This window comes from Pangasianodon hypophthalmus, chromosome 5, assembly GCF_027358585.1.
Source record: "Pangasianodon hypophthalmus isolate fPanHyp1 chromosome 5, fPanHyp1.pri, whole genome shotgun sequence".
NCBI lineage: Eukaryota > Metazoa > Chordata > Actinopteri > Siluriformes > Pangasiidae > Pangasianodon > Pangasianodon hypophthalmus.
The window spans coordinates 20,818,920-20,837,721 of NC_069714.1; the positions used below are offsets into that span (position 1 = coordinate 20,818,920).

Genomic DNA, 18,802 nt, shown 5'->3' on the forward strand with positions numbered 1-18,802 from the left:
AGATGAAAGGGCTCTCTATGCTTGCTGATATACAAATAGCTTATTTATAGTCTTATAGGCTCTTCTTTCATGTGTTACATTACAGACACTATTTCCGTGAGGTGTCCATCAGTGATGATAGACCATCCATGTCCAACTATCCATATGAAGAAATCCTTCTTACAAAATACAAAGAAAACAAGCAGGATTTATAGGTGTAAATGCACTTTACTCATTAGGCAGACACTTCTGCCCAAAGTGGCTTACAATTGAGTTGAGCAGATTAAGGTTAAGCGCTTTGATTCAATAGCTTGGCAGTGTCAGCTTGGTAGTATTCAGATTCAAACTTACAACCTTCTGGGTAGCAGTCCAGAGCCCTATCTGCTGAGCCAGTGCTGCTTTGGTATTTTACTCTGTGCATGGCAGCATTGTTCACTTTGAACAGAATCACCAGGTGGCCACTGCACCTATTAGGGGGTAGGTGTCATTTTTTAGTTATAACTTAAGTCTTAATGCAACTGTTAAGCTTTTAGTAGTTTGTAAAATTGAACATAGTAGCCATTTACTTTCTAACTAGACTATGATCTGCTGGTTCACAGGCTGTTGGTATTTAACATCAGATATTAACATCATTGGTCATTGGGTCATGACTTACAAATGTACAAAGTATGGAGTAAAGATCAATGTTTGTGTTCTTATTGACATCATGTGTGACAATGACCTTGTCATGAACATCCTTTCTGCTTCCCTTTTGCATAGCTTTGACACAGTGTGATCTGCCTCTCATTATCATGATGTCATGTTAATACAGAGGAATGGCAGCACATGACCCATGTTTATTACATTATTGGGCTCCAGGCTGTCAGAATGCAGCAAAACGTAATTATGCACATGGAGTATTAGACACAGCAAACAAACATATTTCTGCATTTGTGTGGATCTGCGCTTCATCACAAGAGAAAAATTATTTACAGAAAGAAGCAGAGCCTGCAAGACAGATTTTTTTTGTATGTACTTATTATAAAATACATTTATTCAAAAAATGTCTCACAATGTTTAATCTTAAGCCAGAATAACAGATCTCACCATTATTATGAAAAGAAAATATGCAAGAGCTAAAACTGTTCAAATTCTTCACTTGCCATTAGATTCTGTATGAATTTCTATGCGTGGCTGCTCTTCCTCCTGGCCTCTTAAAACTTCCTCCTGGCCTCTTAAAACCTCCTCCTGGTCTCTTAAAAATTCCATGCAGAAAACTTCCATCTAAAACTTCCATCATGTGTTGAAGCATGAAAAACCATGAGGATATTACCTCACTGAGAGAGCAGGTATAGAGGAAGAACAGAAGAGGACCAAACACTGAGACTTGTGGGACACCAGTGGTGAGTCTGCATGAAGCAGATTCATATCCCCTCCATGTTACCTGATGTGACCATCCTTACAGGTACGAAGCACACCACCATGCTGTACCACTAATGACCACCATGCTGTACCACTAAGGCTTGTCAGGATGGATAGGAGAGTCTTGTGATTGACAATGTCGAATGCTGCTGAGAGATCAAGAAGGATGAGGTCTGATGACAGTTTGGCTGATCTAGTGGTATGAAGCTTCTCAATAACAGCGACTAGGGTCATGTCTGTGGATTTTGCTGCTTTGAAGCCAGGCTGGTTAGGATCTTGGAGGTTCTGGGTAAGAGAGACAACTGATTGTATACAGCAAGTTCAAGAATTTTAGAAAATAAAAGGATTGCTGTCTGGATTGCTTCAAAATTCCCTCCAGAATGCATTTGTTCCAGAGAGGAAAGCTATTGTTGTGCTCTAAATTTTAGTTCATAAAATTAAGCAAAATGGTTCATTAAAAAATATTGAATCACTGATGATGCCTAGCTGTAGTCAGCAGAGTGCAAGAAAAATGAGGGGCTAAAGAAAAATGATACTGCTAAAATTCTTTATTGTCTATTATGTTCTGTACACATTGCCATGCACATCTCTTAAAAAACCGATAGTGTATGCCTAACAGGGTCAGTGCTCATGCCCCTACTCACTCCATTTTGGGCTCCAGAGGCTGCAGGTTGATACTGACGTTAGAGAATATGATGAAAGCATACTAGATAAAAGGTAGAGTCCTTAAACCAATGATTCCATCCTTTTTTCCCCCCTCAAGATCAGAGAACACTGAAGCATATTTTATATTCTGTTGTTTCTCTGTGGCAGGCAGGAAGAGGAGGACAGGGAGGAGAAGGTGAAACTCATTTACTGATCCTGAGATGTTCTGTGAGTGCATGTGTGTGTATGTAGTAGGAAAACCTTAAACAGATGATGACTAACTTCTAAATGAATGTGGCCTGGTGTGATGAGTAATATGCCCTCAGAGGGACATGGGAATGAAGGAGGGAGAGTGGAATGACAGGGGAGTGTGGGTTTGCGTGAGCTTTCAGGCTGCTCAAGAGATAAGACTTTGCATGGGTAAATGATTTTGTAGCTTTATGAACACCAACATGGACACAAAGAAGTGATCTGAGTGAATTATCCGTTTTCTCATTTCTGTTAAATAAAGTAAAATGACATTCCACATCACATGTAAATCAGTTATTCATACTTTATTAAATAATAATAATAATAATAATAATAATAATAATACCAATAAAAAGAACATATTTCTGTACAAAGTCTACAAACGGAATTTTGAATCATCTGACCATTGCCGGGATTTCCACATCTTTTGGTGTTGACCCCCTGTCCCAGACAGAAGAAGTAATACTTTCACAGCTCTGCAGCAAAGCGAAAACAGGTCAGAGCTCCAAGGCACTTGGAAAAGAGTCAACTAAGTCCAGTGAGAACAGAGCTGGACAAAACATCTCTCCCTCTTTTTCCTTCTTTCACTCTCACTCATTCCCCTAAAACAGCTAAGCAGTTCTTATCTGTTTCTGCTTTCAGCACTTCCTAATCAGTACACTCCACCACAATCCCGACGGCTCCCAGCATGCCTCTGTAGGGTGCTGCGGGGACAGCCAGTGGGTACAATGAAGAGATTTACGCACATTTTATCGCATTCACTCTCCCATTTCACATTGAGACAAACACACTGTGAAACTTCTACCCATGTTTCTGTTTTACAGCAAACCTGCTCTTGTGGTTTTGTTGACCTTTTACTTTTCAACAGCTCATAAGGTAACATTGTGTGTGAAAACGTGTGAAATGAAAGAAAACATAAGGCCCAATTTCACCAAGGCCCTGGAGGTTTAAAACCCAAGAACTGGTGTTTCTCAATGGCTCTCCTCCAAAGACAGTTCTCTTAAGGCTCACTTGTGGGTCCATATAAGAAGCTTGGGGATTTTTTTTCCAGCTTCCTTAATGAAGTCTTTGCCAAGTCCTTATACTTTAGGGTATGGGATAAGGGAGCTAGAATGTAGTGAAGACCGTCCGTCTGTGGGTGTAGGAGCTTCGTCCTTCTCCCATGTCTCCAACACTCGAACTCAGTGGCTCTTTTCTCTTCGCAATCCATAGGTTGCAATTAAACAATGCTTCAGTGGTTCACACGGCGTTATGCCATGTGTATAGATCCAACAAACAAAAGCAAAAGAACACCATAGACAATCTTAATACTTGAATCTAACTTACTGGGCCAAAGGATTTTCTTCCAAATGTAATACAACATTTCGTTTTCTTCATCTACCCGCTTCTGATAACAATGACTCACAACAAAAACAGACTGAACGTAAGCGTAAGACTGGCTTAAAAAGGTTCGACACAGCTCAAAAAGATGGCAGAAGAATGGCTATGGTACAGAGCAATAACTCAAGCAGATGTGTATAAAGACACAGGTCTAAAACTAAACAACATGTCCACAATCTTCTAGACCACGTCTTTCACAAAATGGAGGCCAAGACTTCACAAGCGATGATCCGTTACAAAGTTCTAGTGCCATTCACTTCTAACTCCCATTAACCACTTTTAGATCTTTTTTTTAATCTTTACAAATCTATATTCATATACACTTTTTAAAATTTAGTCCATTTTTTTTTTGGGATAGGCATTCAATTGATATGTGTTGATATTTTCCCACAGTCCACTGGGAGCACCTGTGAATCATATTGGCGAATCAGAGATCTGCTCTGAGTGGCAGGTGGGCCATTGGCAGGAAAGTGAGGTTCATTCACAGTCTGTGATTGAGCTGTAGGGAGGCTGAAACAGTTGCAGCAAGACTTCAAGCCTCTGAGCAGCAGCGTTGCTGGTTGATCACCTTTTGCTTGATACCGTCATACAGCTCAAAGTTGTAGTTCTCCAGCGTGGTGGAGCTCCTGGACGAGAGGCCATTGTAGGAGCAGGTGCAGTAAAGCAGCAGGCCAGCACACACGGCGCCCAGCAGCACACCCAGAGAGCTCATCACAATGATGGTGACCAGGATAGGATCCAGTGTTAACAGCCAGGCGTTGTCCTTCTCCGAGACACGTGTCACTGGAGGACTACGTGAAGGCTCGGGTGTGCTCCATGCAGAAAACGAAAAACCTACGAACAGGACATGGAGGACACTGTCAGTCACGTTACACTGTTTAGTGTTTATACAATGCTTCATTTGAATAGAAACATATAGCTGCATCAGTTATTGCCTCTGTAGCTCCAAATCCCTGAGGAAAAGAAAATTAAATATCTTCACGTGGCCCCTAGTTTGCTACCGTAGTACAGCACTATCATAAAAACAGCAATATGTTAAAAGTTTCTATGGCTCTAAACGCAAATAATAATAATAAGAATGATCATAGCTATTAGCTAATTGATAATTAATGATCATAGCATCATTAGCTAATCTGATATAACAAACTACACCCCCTAATGTTCTACTACACACAGTATTTACCAATAAAAACAGAGGGCTCACCTTGATCTAGGCGATTTCTGTCATGAAACAGAGGATTGTTCCCAAATTCGACAGGTCTTCGCTCTGAACAGAAAACAAAAATAAGGAGCCATTTTAGTGGGGTTCAGCGTGAGAGACTACACAGACACATAAGAGAACAACCTTGCATGTTTTTGCTAAATGAGTGTGTGCTGCGTGCTATGACTCAAGCTCTAATGGCATGAAAATACAAGTTTAAGCAGCCTCAGTAACACACTGTTTATTGGCTATTCACTGAAGCAGAACTGACACATGTGCAGTACATTTTACATTTTAAGCACCAACATAATGAAAAAAATGTCATCCACAATCAGCTAACAAATACACATAAAATGCAGGATTGCTACATCATAAAACACTCCAGAAGCAGTTTGTAGAAAAATATCACTTTATTATTACATTCCGCACAACATTTTCCAAGACCATAAAATTCAACAGGCTAAAATATTCCTCAAATCTTTTTGAAACAGGCTGAAGTGCAGCGCAGAATGGTACATAAACAGACAATCCCAGTCAAGACCCAATATACACAAAGAGAGGATGCAGGGAGCACACAGCCACAAATGTATCAGAGATCGGAGTCTGGAGACCATGATCATGAAGCAAAACACAAATATGATACACTGCACCAGGATCAAAACGTATTTAATATAAAACACTAACGTTTTCCAAACTATTAATGCTACTTGTCGGTTTGGTTTGAATCCAAATTTTACTCATGAAAAAACAGACTGATATTCTACTATGATGGAAAATATGACAGCCTAAAATAAAATTAAAATGATTTCTTTTTCTAAAGCAACACATCAGACTGTGCGTATGCAGTGTGTTTTTGTGCTGAGGCAGGCTCTTGGCACTGTGAGGCCTGTATACGGCCAGGAGGACCTAAGTGCTTTTGCTCATTAATATCATTTGATGGACAGCAAAAGGAAAAGGGTCCAGAGAAAGAATGCTTACGGCAGGCTTAATAAAATGCAATCGACCCATTATCTAATTAGAAATATTTAGAGTTACATAGAAATCGCACGGGGCAGGCATGGTTGATATAAAAGCCCATCAAGACCAGATTGTATTTCTGCTAACCTGTCAGTTTCAGGAGGGGGAAAAAAAAACTACTCCTCATAAATAAAACCATTCAAAGCTGGCATTCCTACAGGAAAATCAAATACTTTGAAGGTATTATTATTGGGTAGTCTGTGTTAAAAGCCTTATGTCAGAATGAATCACATGAGCCCATGAGCTAGACTCACAGGTAGAATGAAGTAAAGGAACACTGAGAAGGAAATGGAGGGTGGATTTCTTATTGGCACTATATAAGACAAATTGACAGCGACATCATTATTTATAGAAAGGGGCGAGCACTGTAATGTAGGTTGGAATTTTTTTTGCATTGTTTGCGAGATAAAAAGCTTTGAAGCCAGTGTTAGTGCTGCCATCACTTTAAAAAAACGCCATTGTACTTTTATCATTAAATCTTAAACAAAAGCCGTAATGACAGCCTGCTTTACGCATGACAGACAGGCCTGCTTGAATCCTGGCCTCATTACAGTGGCTGTAATTTTGTTAACAAGGATCTAATGTACGCAGGGATTAAGGAGAAGAAAGATGGAAAAGGGAGCGAGAGAATACTTTTTTCTCCCAGCGTCATCATGGGTCTGCCAGGTCAGGTGCTCTATCTGGCTGCCTGCAAGCGGCTTTCATGTGCTTTTGTGTTCTTAAGCAAACCCCTTCAGACTCCGGGCAGAACCAGAGCTGGTGTATCTTTAGACCGACCTCTCGCTTTGATCTCCCCTTCCACCTTTCCATGCATTCTTTTTGTGAAGAGCAGATTAATGGGGCGAAAATGGCCTGCGTCTCTGTAATGGAGGATTATTTTCACCTATTGCCATATGGAGGACATAAGAAGATATTGGGATTTACATTCTCCTTTAATCCCAAAAAGCATCTGATGCTACCAAAAGCGGAAGCAGCTGCCTAAAGGCCAGCTTTCTTTTATAATGGATGATGCCTCAAACTCTTTATGGCTAAAGGGAATAATATGTTTATGGAATGTTCATGAGTCTTGCTCTAGGCTGTGTATCTTGGCCGTGTTGTGTGTTTATTCAGTATAATATTCAATATAATATAATATAATCAAAGTCTTTTGATTCACACTAATCTTGAATGATGATCTTTAAATCATCTGTGGGTTTTTAGTAAGTAATCACATTTTAGTGGGGGATTGTCAAAAAAGGTAAACCTAACACTTTCATAATCAAGAACATACACTTTAAAGCTAACAGACACTTTAGAATGAACATGTATTACAGTATGCACATCATCAAACATCAAGATTGTTATGCCATATTACGCATTTCTCAGTATGATAATTGCACAAAAATAATTCTGTATATTTGAGATACAGAGGAACCATAAAGGAAAGGCGTCAGATTTGACACAGTGTGCAGTGTTGAGACGTATAGAGTCTGTGAGTTCTCTCACTCTCTGCAGTGCTATCAAACATGGCAAAGCCCCACCACTGTCAAACATGAAGCGGAGCAGCCAAGCAAAGCCACACATTCACAGCTTGAGTTTCACTCTCCGCTTCCAAACAAGCCAATAAAAACAGCCTAAAGCAGTCAAAATAGCAACAGAAGTCAACAGACGTGATTGGCTACCAGAGAACGCTGAACGTTAATCAGTGCATCAGTCATGTGCATATGCATTTCCATTTAGCCTTTCAGTCAGCAACCATGACATATCAAGTTGGATATAAAAATATTACAGAAAATAACTAGCATATAAAGTACATTTAGTAAACTACATTAAGTATTTTCTGCAAAAAAGTGAGGCTCTTTAGTGACTGGCATTGAACAGCCCTGTGCCACTTGTATATTTAAGGCCGATGATGAGACTTAAAGATTGTGGGTTGCTCAGAGGTGTAAGACTGGCTAAGGCAGGGTCACATAACTTTTGCATATAGAAAAATCAAACATCTTTAGACACAGGTGTACCAAAGCAAGTTACAGAGCTTCAGAGACAGTCAAGAAATAAAATGTACACATCAACAGACAGATATAGATCTTCCTTCTGGATACGCCCTTCAGTTAGGAGACAGACTCGGGGGAAAAGGAAGAGGAAGGTAAAACAGTAGGTGGAGTGAGTCCGGGATACCAGCTGCACCCATGCACCCACATAACACTCATACATCCACCCACCCACCTACACAAACACACACACGTGGACCGACAAGGCACACAAAGACACATTCCTTCTAGAAAACTATTAATCTGTTACGCTGCTGCTTACAAAGCATCTTTAACTAACTTTTATTTTTCCCACTTACTCTCCCTCTTCCATGCCAAGTGTGTGCATGAGTGTATGTGCGTGCATTTTTCAGTCCACATGCTAACGCTTTAATGTGACACAGCAGCATCCTGCTTTCCTTCTTGCATTTTTCTCATATCACTTTTTTGTTTTCCTTTCTCAGTAGTTCTGGCAGCACTGCACAGCCTTTTTTCCCCTTGGCAACAGGATTGGTCACAAGCAGGGGATCAGAACCCTGCCAAGTCAAGTTCCCATCCAGCTGCTCTCTCCAGGGAGACCCAGAGAGTGAGAGAAGTGTGCGCACACACACACACACACACACACACACACAGACACAAACACATACACACACACACACACAGATGTGGCTTTCTGCCACTCAGGACTCTTTCTAGATGCACGTCGTTTCTCAACAAACTCTGAGCTGGAACTGCAAACGCTGCAAAATTCCAGTCAGAGCTTCACACAGGTCCAAAGGTTCCAAAAGGGCCACAACTATGTGCTGCCTTCTCTTCTCCTAATTTGAGTGACTAAGCACTTTTAAAAGTCTGCTTTTACTGATGGCAGCTTTCAAATATCTCCAGATTAATTGGTGCGTAGGTCATCCTTGGTGCAAAATCCTTTCTGAAGGGCACTATGGGTGCATCACTGGGCGTCTGTGCCTGTTGGTAGTTATGAAGCAGCAGAATAATAGCAAAAGAGAGTCTAGAACCCTCTCCATAGTCTCCATCACTCCTTCTCTGCTTAGCATTGGGAGCACGGCTCGCGTTTCTCCTGTCTAATGGTCAGCATGGGCTCCACTGCAGGTGCTGTAGCAGTGCCACCTGGGTAATGGGTGCTGTGGTAGGACACAGAGTGCTGGCTCTTCTTGGCAGCCAGGTGGTAGCGATGGCAGCACAGCGCCATGAGGAGTGTGACGGAGGCCAGGAGCACCAGTGCACCCCCTCCAGCTATAACGTAATACCAGTAGGTGGGCATGGGCTGCAGGGACACCGTAGTGTCTACAGTGGGATCACTCATGCCAGGAAGGGCTCCCCCTGGTGGACAGACACAGAAAAGTTGGCTTGGGGTAGAGAAGCATGCAGACTGCATTGCTTAATGCCAGCATGACTGATTTTATTAATTTTATGTTTGTTATATTGGCTCTTGGCTCTGATTTGCTGCACAGAAACGAAACAGACAGTCGCTGCACACAGACAGGCAGATGTGCATGCATGTTGCCTCTCCCTAGCCCTTGCCATGATTTGTTCAAGCTGATAGCTGATTCGAGCTTTTCCAAATTTTCGCTGGACCAGATCAGGAGTTTTGTGATAATTTATGAGGTGTAAAGAAACATTACATGATGTGGTCATAGAGAAGATTTTTGTTAAGCTTGCTTTTCCATGTGTATAGCTTGCTGCATTTCTCTAACTACCACAATTGAGATCACATAGCTTTCCTATTTGGTCAAATGTTATATAATGACAGGAACTGTCTACAAGACAAAGCCAAATTCTCAGCTAGAGAGAGAGTTTTTATTACAAGTCATCGTGTATGGTTGTGTGTGAGTGAACGTGCACATGCATACACTAAAATCCTGATGTGTTGTTATGTGTCTGTGTGTGTTGTCTGTTCTTTCATGCATGGATCAGTGCCAGCTTCATCTGCCTCAAGCCAAACTCCTCCATGAACCCCATCCAGCACTGCAGGGAAACAACTCACCCATCTTTCTTTCTCCCTCACACAGACATACACACTTAATCTAGCAAATCCCTGCCAATGACACCCCACCCCCCCACCAACATCACCACCTTCATCTAATCTAATTTTCTGTCTCTGAATTCAAAAGTAAAACAAGCGTGTAATTCGAGTTGTCCGTGTATCTGCCTCATTTCTCCAGGAGCTGTCTAAGGATACGGGCAGCCACTGAAACCAAAGTGAATTCCACTAAGAAGTCAGTCACACGTTTCTCCCGAGTCGAGAGCACTCCTTATATGGTGCTGAATTCATCCAGAGAGCTAGCGGGAGAGAGATGGAGAGGGAGAGATATAGTGGATACAGAGCAAGGGAAACCCAGAGAGGTGGAGAGCCAAGGAATATGAGGCAGTGGAAAATAGATGGAGAGAGAGTAAGATAGAGAAGAGTATGTGATGATAGTAGAGGAATACGTCATTAGAGAGCCTGTGCACTAATATGGCTTATGGGACTGCTGTACACGGAACCCACTGTCTCCATTCCTCACAACCTCTGATGCTGACTACAGGGCAATAACTCATCTAAACTTACTGTCGAAAGCTGCCAGCTTGTTTAGGATCAGGACAGTGCACTGGTGCTATATGTGCGGTGAAAAAGTGCTGGTGCTGCATCCATTCATATGCCGTGATCATCACATTTCATCACCACAAAACAACCACCAACCACAAAAGATCACTGACTATTTCACATGAAACTTCATTTGCATGCTGGGATACTGTCCATGCTGCGAATGGCAAGGTAAAGATGATAACGGTGATGATGCCGGAGAGGACACGGACACACGTCTCACAGACAACGGATCTGATTTTCAGCCTGCTATAAACATGTATACGTGGAGCTTGTATGCATTATCTCCATCACGGTAAAGACACAAAACTCAACCAATAGATGGTCATTGACAGAGCAAATCAGCTGCTGCAAGCTGTGCTGGGCAACAAGCAGGAAGCATAAACATCTGCACAGGAATACGACAATCATTAGCGTGGGAACATGAAGGAAAACTCACCAGTCATCTCCGGTGGAAAGGCAGGGAAAGGTTCTGAAATCAGAGAAATATACAAAAAGAAATTAGAGTGCAGAAAGAACCAGTTAAAAGCAAAACACAAACAAACCAAACGTCTGGTATAAATAACATAAACTGACTTTCATTAAGGTTACGCATTGAGCTATGATGATCCACCTTTCGTTGGCATCCTTAAAGGAATATTCCATTATTATTTTTCAACCCTGCATCTGGTCAAGAACTTCAAGCACCAAGGGTTGTACTCAGAAAAAAAACCCTGCAAGCCTCTTTCCTATTAGCTCACTTATAATTAAAGCCTATGGGCAGTTGTTGAATTCTGTCAATTAACAGAGTTAGGATGAGTCGGACATAAAAGAACATCTTACTAACCCTGTTTTTAAATCTGTTTTGTTCAACTTTCCACACTGAAGCAATAATATAAAGTAATTGCATTATTAGGAGACTTCCCTGAGGTTTTGTGGTATCCACATGCAATCACAACCACAAAAATACACTGTTAATGGATAACCACAAATTCCTCCAACTGGAAATGTAGTCCAATCTCTGGAAGGACAAATTATACAGATTTAGAGCTTTACAAAAGCCTCTGATAGCAAAATACACAAAGGCGTTCTACAAAAATACATTTTGCCCAAATGGATATTGATGCCCTAACAACTGCCCTTAAACCTTATACCATTATATTTGATTTTCAGTTAAACATACTTTCCTTTCTTTTCTTAGTACAGGGAAACGTTGACGTGTCTGAAAATGGTAATCAAACAAATACAACACAGAGATTCGGTTGAAAAATGCAGGCGTATCCCTTTAAGAGCAAATGCCAGTTGACTAGAGCATAAAGCATGCCTTCTAGAGGCCCTTCAGATCTGCACAAACACATTACAGTGTGGGGAATGGCTATGCTGATGACTGAAAAAGAGTGGGAGAGAGTGGAAAATGAAGAGATAGACAACAGAGAGGAACAGGCGCCTGCGTGCTCTGCACATTCTCAGAAAACAGAAGGGGTGTTTAGAAAAGTCTGGAATGCAGACACAATTAGAAAAAGCTGTGCACAGAGAGCAGGGACTGATTTGGCATGGGTGCAAGCTCTGCTGTGTTCAAGCTGAACAGCGCTAATTGATAAGAGTACTCCCAAAGCAAGGATTAAGAAAGAAAGTGTGCAATGTAACACAGTTATTAATTATCTGGCCTTTTGTACATATCGTGTATGAGAGGAGAGTCCACAGAGGGAAGCCCATATTTTTCTCTATAAAAGACATACACATACATACAGAGCCTACACTGCAAATGCTGACTTTTCTGCAACTTCTATGTGTGTATCTTCAAAAAATATTCATGACAGACAAGACAGCTGTCTAATAATTCTCTGCCTCAACTCTGGAAAGCTCTAATTGCAAACAAGAGAGGAGAAGAAGAAAAATCTGATTAAACCCAGATTAGGATCAGAGCCCACAAGGCAAGTGTGACCTAGTTTCACTGTGTGAAGAGTGAACTTTAAGAGCTCACACTTTTTGCAGTGAACGGAAATGAATCTGGGATGTCACAGGATATGTTCACCTGACAGGGATAATCAGACAGACATACAGAAGGTGGAGGAAAAAAAGAGGGGAAAAGGGGAATGGCCAAGACTTTTGACTTACCAGTGCACTGTTCCAGCTCCGTGCTAGAACTCATGTGGATATTGTCGATCCAGATGTGGCCTTGGCTGCCATGCTCAAAGAAGCCCTCGATGACAACCTGACAGAGCAAACAGTGTCAATAATATTAGATATACTGTGGTATTAATGTTATTATTATTCTATTGAACATGATAATGTGTTTATAAAAATGTATAAATTCTATACTACGACATACTTGTTACATACTAGACCACATTACTTTGTTTTAGTTTTTTATTAATTTTGCTAATCATTTAAATTTAGTTTAGATTTAGTTAGTGTTAGTGTAGTTTTATTGGTTTTCTACCAATATTAGACATATTGCTGTTTAGAAGTAAGTTTAGTTTCATTCTATTGAACTCAATTTTCAAGTTTCTCATCTGCTCTTTGGAGAGAACTGATTACTGACAAATGTTTACTGCACACTATGTACCATCCCTGAAACAGGCAAAACATGTTCAACCTTTTAAACTCCCAGGATTCTTCAGTGTGTCCAGCCATACATTCTTCCCTCTCATAGCTACAAACCTTTCCTATTATTTTCACTGTACTTACTGAATAATTCATAGCAGTTACTGAATAATATGCTTAGTATGAATATAAGATGAATATGGGGTTTATAAGATTAAGGTGTCATTAATGGTCTACACGTAAAAAGGAAGCACTTTATCTGGTTGAATATAAGCTGAGTAAATAGATGTTATAATCACAAGGGATCCGTTTTGTTTTGAAAAAAAAAAGAGAAAGAATGTAAATGTGTATAAATTAGAGCCATAGTGCACTTTAGTGAATCCTGGCACTCAGCCAGCTCTCAGTTACTAATTACTTACTCCTTCCTACAGTAATGTGGAAATATACTTTTGGGATAGAGCGTCAGCTTATGTCAGCACTTGATAATGAGAAACCAAAAGAGCTCAAACAGCCTCACACCTTCTCCTGACTGAGAGATGAATCAGGACTCTGAGGAAGGACCTGACAGACTACATCTCCTCACCTGGTACTCCTTAGGGGACTGAGGCAGGATGGTTCGTCCTTCTCTCCATGTGTGGTCCTGGTCTGCTTTCAGAGTCCAGAGCAGGGTCTCGTCCTGATTGTCATTACGAATCAGGACCTGCAGTCTTCCCTGTGCCTCTCCTGAGAGCTGGTAGCGGAAAAGCAGACACAACGGCCCTTGCTCCGGTCCCACCACAGGGCTCAGAAGCTTCGCACGCTTATGCTCAGTCTTAGGACTTGCCTCCAGGTACAGGAAGCTGCCGTAATCTGCAAAGGATGAAGATTGAGAAGGAACTTAATGATAGAAGTGAGAGGACAATAAACTAATTGCAGGCCTAACCTTGCATGTGTTTGTCTGTGTGTGTGAGAGAGAGAGACAGATTATTTCTGTGCACCCAGTGAATGCTGATGTCTGCCACCTTTTTTGCATCTCTCAGCTCCCTGTAGCTCTCTGTATGCAGTCTGAGAGGGTGTGAAAAGATTTGGCAGGGTCTGAACACGTGAACCCTCAGGACAGTCGGCAAGCCAGAACTAATTGCACACGCCCTGACTCATTATAGTAAGACTGATGATAGCAAAATGCAAACTTGTGTAACTTGCGCATCACACGCAGACACCAGTACTGCATAATAATGACTAAAAATAATAATCGTGCTTATTTTACTCAATATTAAAATAACAATCATTTATTACAATTATTCATGCAATTTAGGCACTGACAAGTGTTATGTCTGTTACTATTTTACCATTTCAATTCAAGCAAAAACAACCTCTTCTTCCATGGTACGTTATAAGGCCATATTTCTTCAAATTTACAAATCTTTGAACCAAACATCAGTCCTTAGACTGTCCCAAAATTAGACAAACTGTTAAAACACATGAATATGGCCCCTAGGTAATATTATACAAATATATGATTCTTTGTGCAGCATACGTATGTAATAATAATAATACGTGTTGAATAGAAGATTATCTTATTCCTCATTGTACTCCTATCTGAATGTGTAACAGAGGATCTATCCACCGCAGGAGTTGTATTAAGCCTCAGAGTGTGCTGACAGAGCGACACAGTGGTCCTCTCACCAGCTGAGGGCTGTGGAGCACCACTAAACTCTGAGAAGTGTCACTGTATCTTTCATTTGTAGCTCGACCACTATCATTACAGCATCTGCACTAAACAGATCACGAGCTACTGAGTGCCATCTCTATATTTAGGCATCTTTGTATCTCAGCATGGCTGCATGAGAAGAACAACACTTCAGTTTAGGACCTATTAGGACCTTTAGGAAACACGAATTTTGCTCTCAAAACAAGAACAGTTTTGCTGTTTTGCTTTTATTCAGCAGAATAATAGCGCTTAGCCTCTGCACTCAGTAAAGCGCTGACATCACTTCAGTGAGAAAAGGCTGCAAAAAAAAACAAAAAATCTAGCTGGGCAATAATCAACATTTTTACCAATACCAACAATATATTTGTTTTACTGATGATATTTCTAAAGAAATCTTTTTGTCTTTAACTTCTAACAACCAGTCATGGCAATCCCAACAGCAGGTACAGGTGTGACTGGTTTAGCATAGCCACCAATGAAAATGGAGAAGAGGCGGGACTTACCCACCTTCAGTTCAATAAACCGTTCATGTTTGGTCTAGCATTATTCATATAAATGACCTGACGCCATTAGCTTTACTACTTACTGAAATGAACTTTGTTGATACACCCGGTGCATAGTAATCTGCATAATCTTTGCACTTAAAATCTATTTTAAAAGAAATTTTCTACATGTTGAAATTAACATTTGATTTAATGTGTCAACATTTTTTAAAAATTTGTCATCACGTAATTGTTATTAAGGACAAATGTTTTGAATGAGTTTTATGGCCTTATTTCAGTAACTTTTTTTTTTGTTGTTTTTTCAATAACCACGCATAACTGTTATTTTCTCCAAAATACAAACTTGTACATATATGCTGCTCACATTATTGTAGCCCAGTTTGTGCTGATTACAGTGTAATCAGACTTCAGCCATTTATATTTATAAGCAAATGAAAAATGCTCAAATGTCAGGGCATGTCAAAACTTCTCCAGGGCCCTGAAACACCCTCAGACCCCAGAGGGTTAAGACTTTATCAAAATAATCTGTGAAACTGTCCAGCTCTATAAACTTTGGTTCAAAGAAAGAAGTAAGAGAGAAATCTTTTCTGCTGTGAAAGATACCATAATATAGTATTTATATCCCTTAACCTTGCTGTAGAGATGAATCTTAAACAATTTAAATAGCTTTACCCCTGAACCCTATTACACTTGGCAAATTCTTTTTGTACCATAACTGTAATAGGTGTGAGTAACCTACTGAGTGTCTAATCAATAAGGATTACTGCTTTATATCCCGGGAGTAAGAATGAATTAGCCATTTTTAAAGGGGCTTTACTGTGATTGGGTGGTTATTTAGCACAGTGATGTGCCTATAGAGACGGAGCGGAGCAGGACAGGCAGGTCGATGAACATCCTTACAATGTTTCAGTGAAGTTAATTAAGCTGCGGGAACGTGTGCCCTCTCACCTCAGCTCTTCTTCTAGTTACAGCATGAAGGTCTAAGAACATGTGCATTAAGTTCATGAATCATTAAGTGAATGGGTTAAACAGGTTGAGAAAACGGTATGTTCTTTGTTTGGAAAGGGTATGAAATGTGACTATTCTCCCATGAGGAAAGAGGGAGGAAGGAAAACAGAGAGAAGGGAGAATGCTGATTGGAAGGAGGAATGGGAGAAGATCGGATTTTGTAATGTTTTAAACAGAAGAGAATTCTTTCCTCTTAGCTTCTGATGCTGTCATTAAATACATTCACAGATGGAAAAACAGAGCTAGCATGCTGACATGGGAGATCCTCAAGAGCAGGGACTATGCATGCATGTGTGTGTGTGTGTGTGTGTGTGTGTTTTTTATGTTTTACATGAAGAGCTTGCCCCTGTGCTTGAAGAGGGATAAAAAGATGACCAGAGCTCTTTACATAGGAGAGAAGATGTGAGACAGTGACAAGGACTATTTTCAGACTTCAGCTATCTCAGCTTCAATAATTACTCTTCAGCAATAACACAGGCTCCTGGAGCATGGTGTGTGCATGTGTGTGTAGTTTTTGCAAGGGCAAATGAAAGTCTTTATGACTCACAGTGCACACTGTTATTTATTGCTTGACCTCCTTTACATGTGGCCACACTAAATTAGATTTTAGACAGAACACAGGTTTCTGTTTATACTGCTTGCTATCAATTATAATCAAATCTAATTATAGATAAGCTCTAAGCATGACAGACATGTAGTCAATTGCCAGTGCAGGATATCTTTTCATTATGTCTGTATCCAAGATGGAAAGTGCAATAAGTGCACCAAATAAGTGGACACTTAAGATAATGTTAATGTTATTGGATCCCTTTGTTACTGTATGTACATATGTACATGTGAATTGGGTTGCTCTGTAAGTGAAAGATTTCCATACCGTCAGCTCCCAGGGCCAGGTCCAGACCAGGACTGGAGGGGCTATGCAGAGCCCAGTTCACATCACCTGTGGGGTCATGGGTCCAGCCGCACATGTTTTGCTCAAAATCACACAATCCACCCAGAGATGACACGGTGGTGGGAGCTAGAAAAAGAAAGAGAGAAATAGGGAGCACAGAAACAGGTTATACTCATTAATCTCAGAAAACCCATATCCTTCCTAAACCCATATCCTAAACTATACAATTATTCAAAGTGTGCATGCACACACACACACATACATTTTCACAGCTTTGATCAATGCCCTCTGCCTCTAATCGGTGAAATCCATATTCCAGTTCCAGAAACTGAACTTAACAGGCCCTGAGAGGAATGATGCTCTCTCACTTGTTCTTTTTCTGTACTGTTGTTTAACACGGTGGTTCTTCAGAAATTCTTCCAATATAATCAGGTGGTCCACAATTTTATTATTCATTTTTAATGATGTTACAGTGGTGGAGATCAGCATGAACTGCAATTAAAGTTATAATCATCTTATTATCTATTTTACTTTTACTTCTATATTACATCTTTTAATCTATTTTAGCTATATTTTAGTAAACCTCTATCTATTTTAACTTGAACTGAACTGCAAATTTAATAAAAGTTAATATGATAAAAATAATAAAGTAAAAGCAATAAATATGATACAAAATGTTTCAAATATATATTTTAACACACTGCACCTGGTTTGGGTGGAAATCTCAGGAATAAAAAACTTTATTATAATAATAATAATAATAATAAACAATTGTAGAAATTGACCTATAATGCACAATATACATAATATGTTAACAGTCAGACTATATTCTTAAAAGCAATCTGTATTGCAATCATTAGGAGGTTTATTTTTTAACACTGAAAGAGATTTCTGGCTGCAAAAAGTTCAGCCTGAGTCACCGGTCTAAATGTATCTAAAGTGTGTGTTTGCTAAAACCTTTAAGATACTGACTTGTATATCTGAAGTGAAGTTCTCCAATTAAACTACGGAAATGTATAAATACCCAGCTTATGTCATTTCTATTCCCAGCATCTCTCTCAAGTCGCTGTCAGCACTTCCTACCCGGTGGCCCACTGCATGCTTGTTCCAAATAAACACGTTGCTGTGTCGTTAAAAAGCTAATCTGGCTACCACTCCAGTTATTTCTGTGCTTACTGTGAATGCTGACGTGCACCGCCTTTTTTTCCATCTCCCAGCTCCTATCAGCTCTAGGTACAGTCTGAGAGGGTGTGAAAAAGTTTGGCAGGGTCTGAGCATGTCAACACGCGGTACATTCTGCAAGCCACAACTACCATAAAGACATATTGTGCAAAATATCATCTACAATAAGTCTAATTACAGCAGATGGACACTTGAGAACCTTACAGAAGATGAGTATGTATATTCAACTGTAATTACAAATATATGTATGCAGATGGATATTTTACAAAAGAGTACCTTATGGCTCAGTGCGTGCGCCGTGAAGAGTGCAGAGGCGGATTACCTATCTGCAGGTAGAGTTATTATGTGGCTCTTTTGAGCCAGGAAGAGTGAGGGAAAGAAAATAAGAGAGGGATCTAAGCCAAGCGAAGCCTCATCTATATGGAGGTGTGCACCAGCCCTCCATCAGCAATCAATCCAAACACAGGGCACAAACACTGCCAGGCTGCTTAGCATAATGTTAGCACTCCTGCTGCATA

The 18,802-nt window shown here is 40.3% G+C and overlaps 1 protein-coding gene across 2 annotated transcripts in view; it reads right to left on the reverse strand.

Annotated features, from left to right (window-relative positions):
• Positions 1-2,564: 2,564 nt before the first annotated feature.
• nrp2b (neuropilin 2b) overlaps positions 2,565-18,802 on the reverse strand; it is a 72,165-nt gene continuing 55,927 nt past the window's right edge. The window contains exons 12-17 of one of the 2 annotated variants that reach the window (XM_026910176.3): positions 17,085-17,228; positions 13,593-13,858; positions 12,581-12,677; positions 10,923-10,955; positions 4,859-4,921; positions 2,565-4,488 (exon numbers count right to left, since the gene is read on the reverse strand). In XM_026910176.3, the coding sequence (XP_026765977.1) occupies positions 4,187-4,488; positions 4,859-4,921; positions 10,923-10,955; positions 12,581-12,677; positions 13,593-13,858; positions 17,085-17,228 (905 nt within the window). In that variant the 3' untranslated portion in view covers positions 2,565-4,186. Of the gene's footprint in view, positions 4,489-4,858; positions 4,922-5,246; positions 9,220-10,922; positions 10,956-12,580; positions 12,678-13,592; positions 13,859-17,084; positions 17,229-18,802 lie in introns of those variants that run through there. The other variant, XM_026910183.3, reaches the window with a different exon arrangement.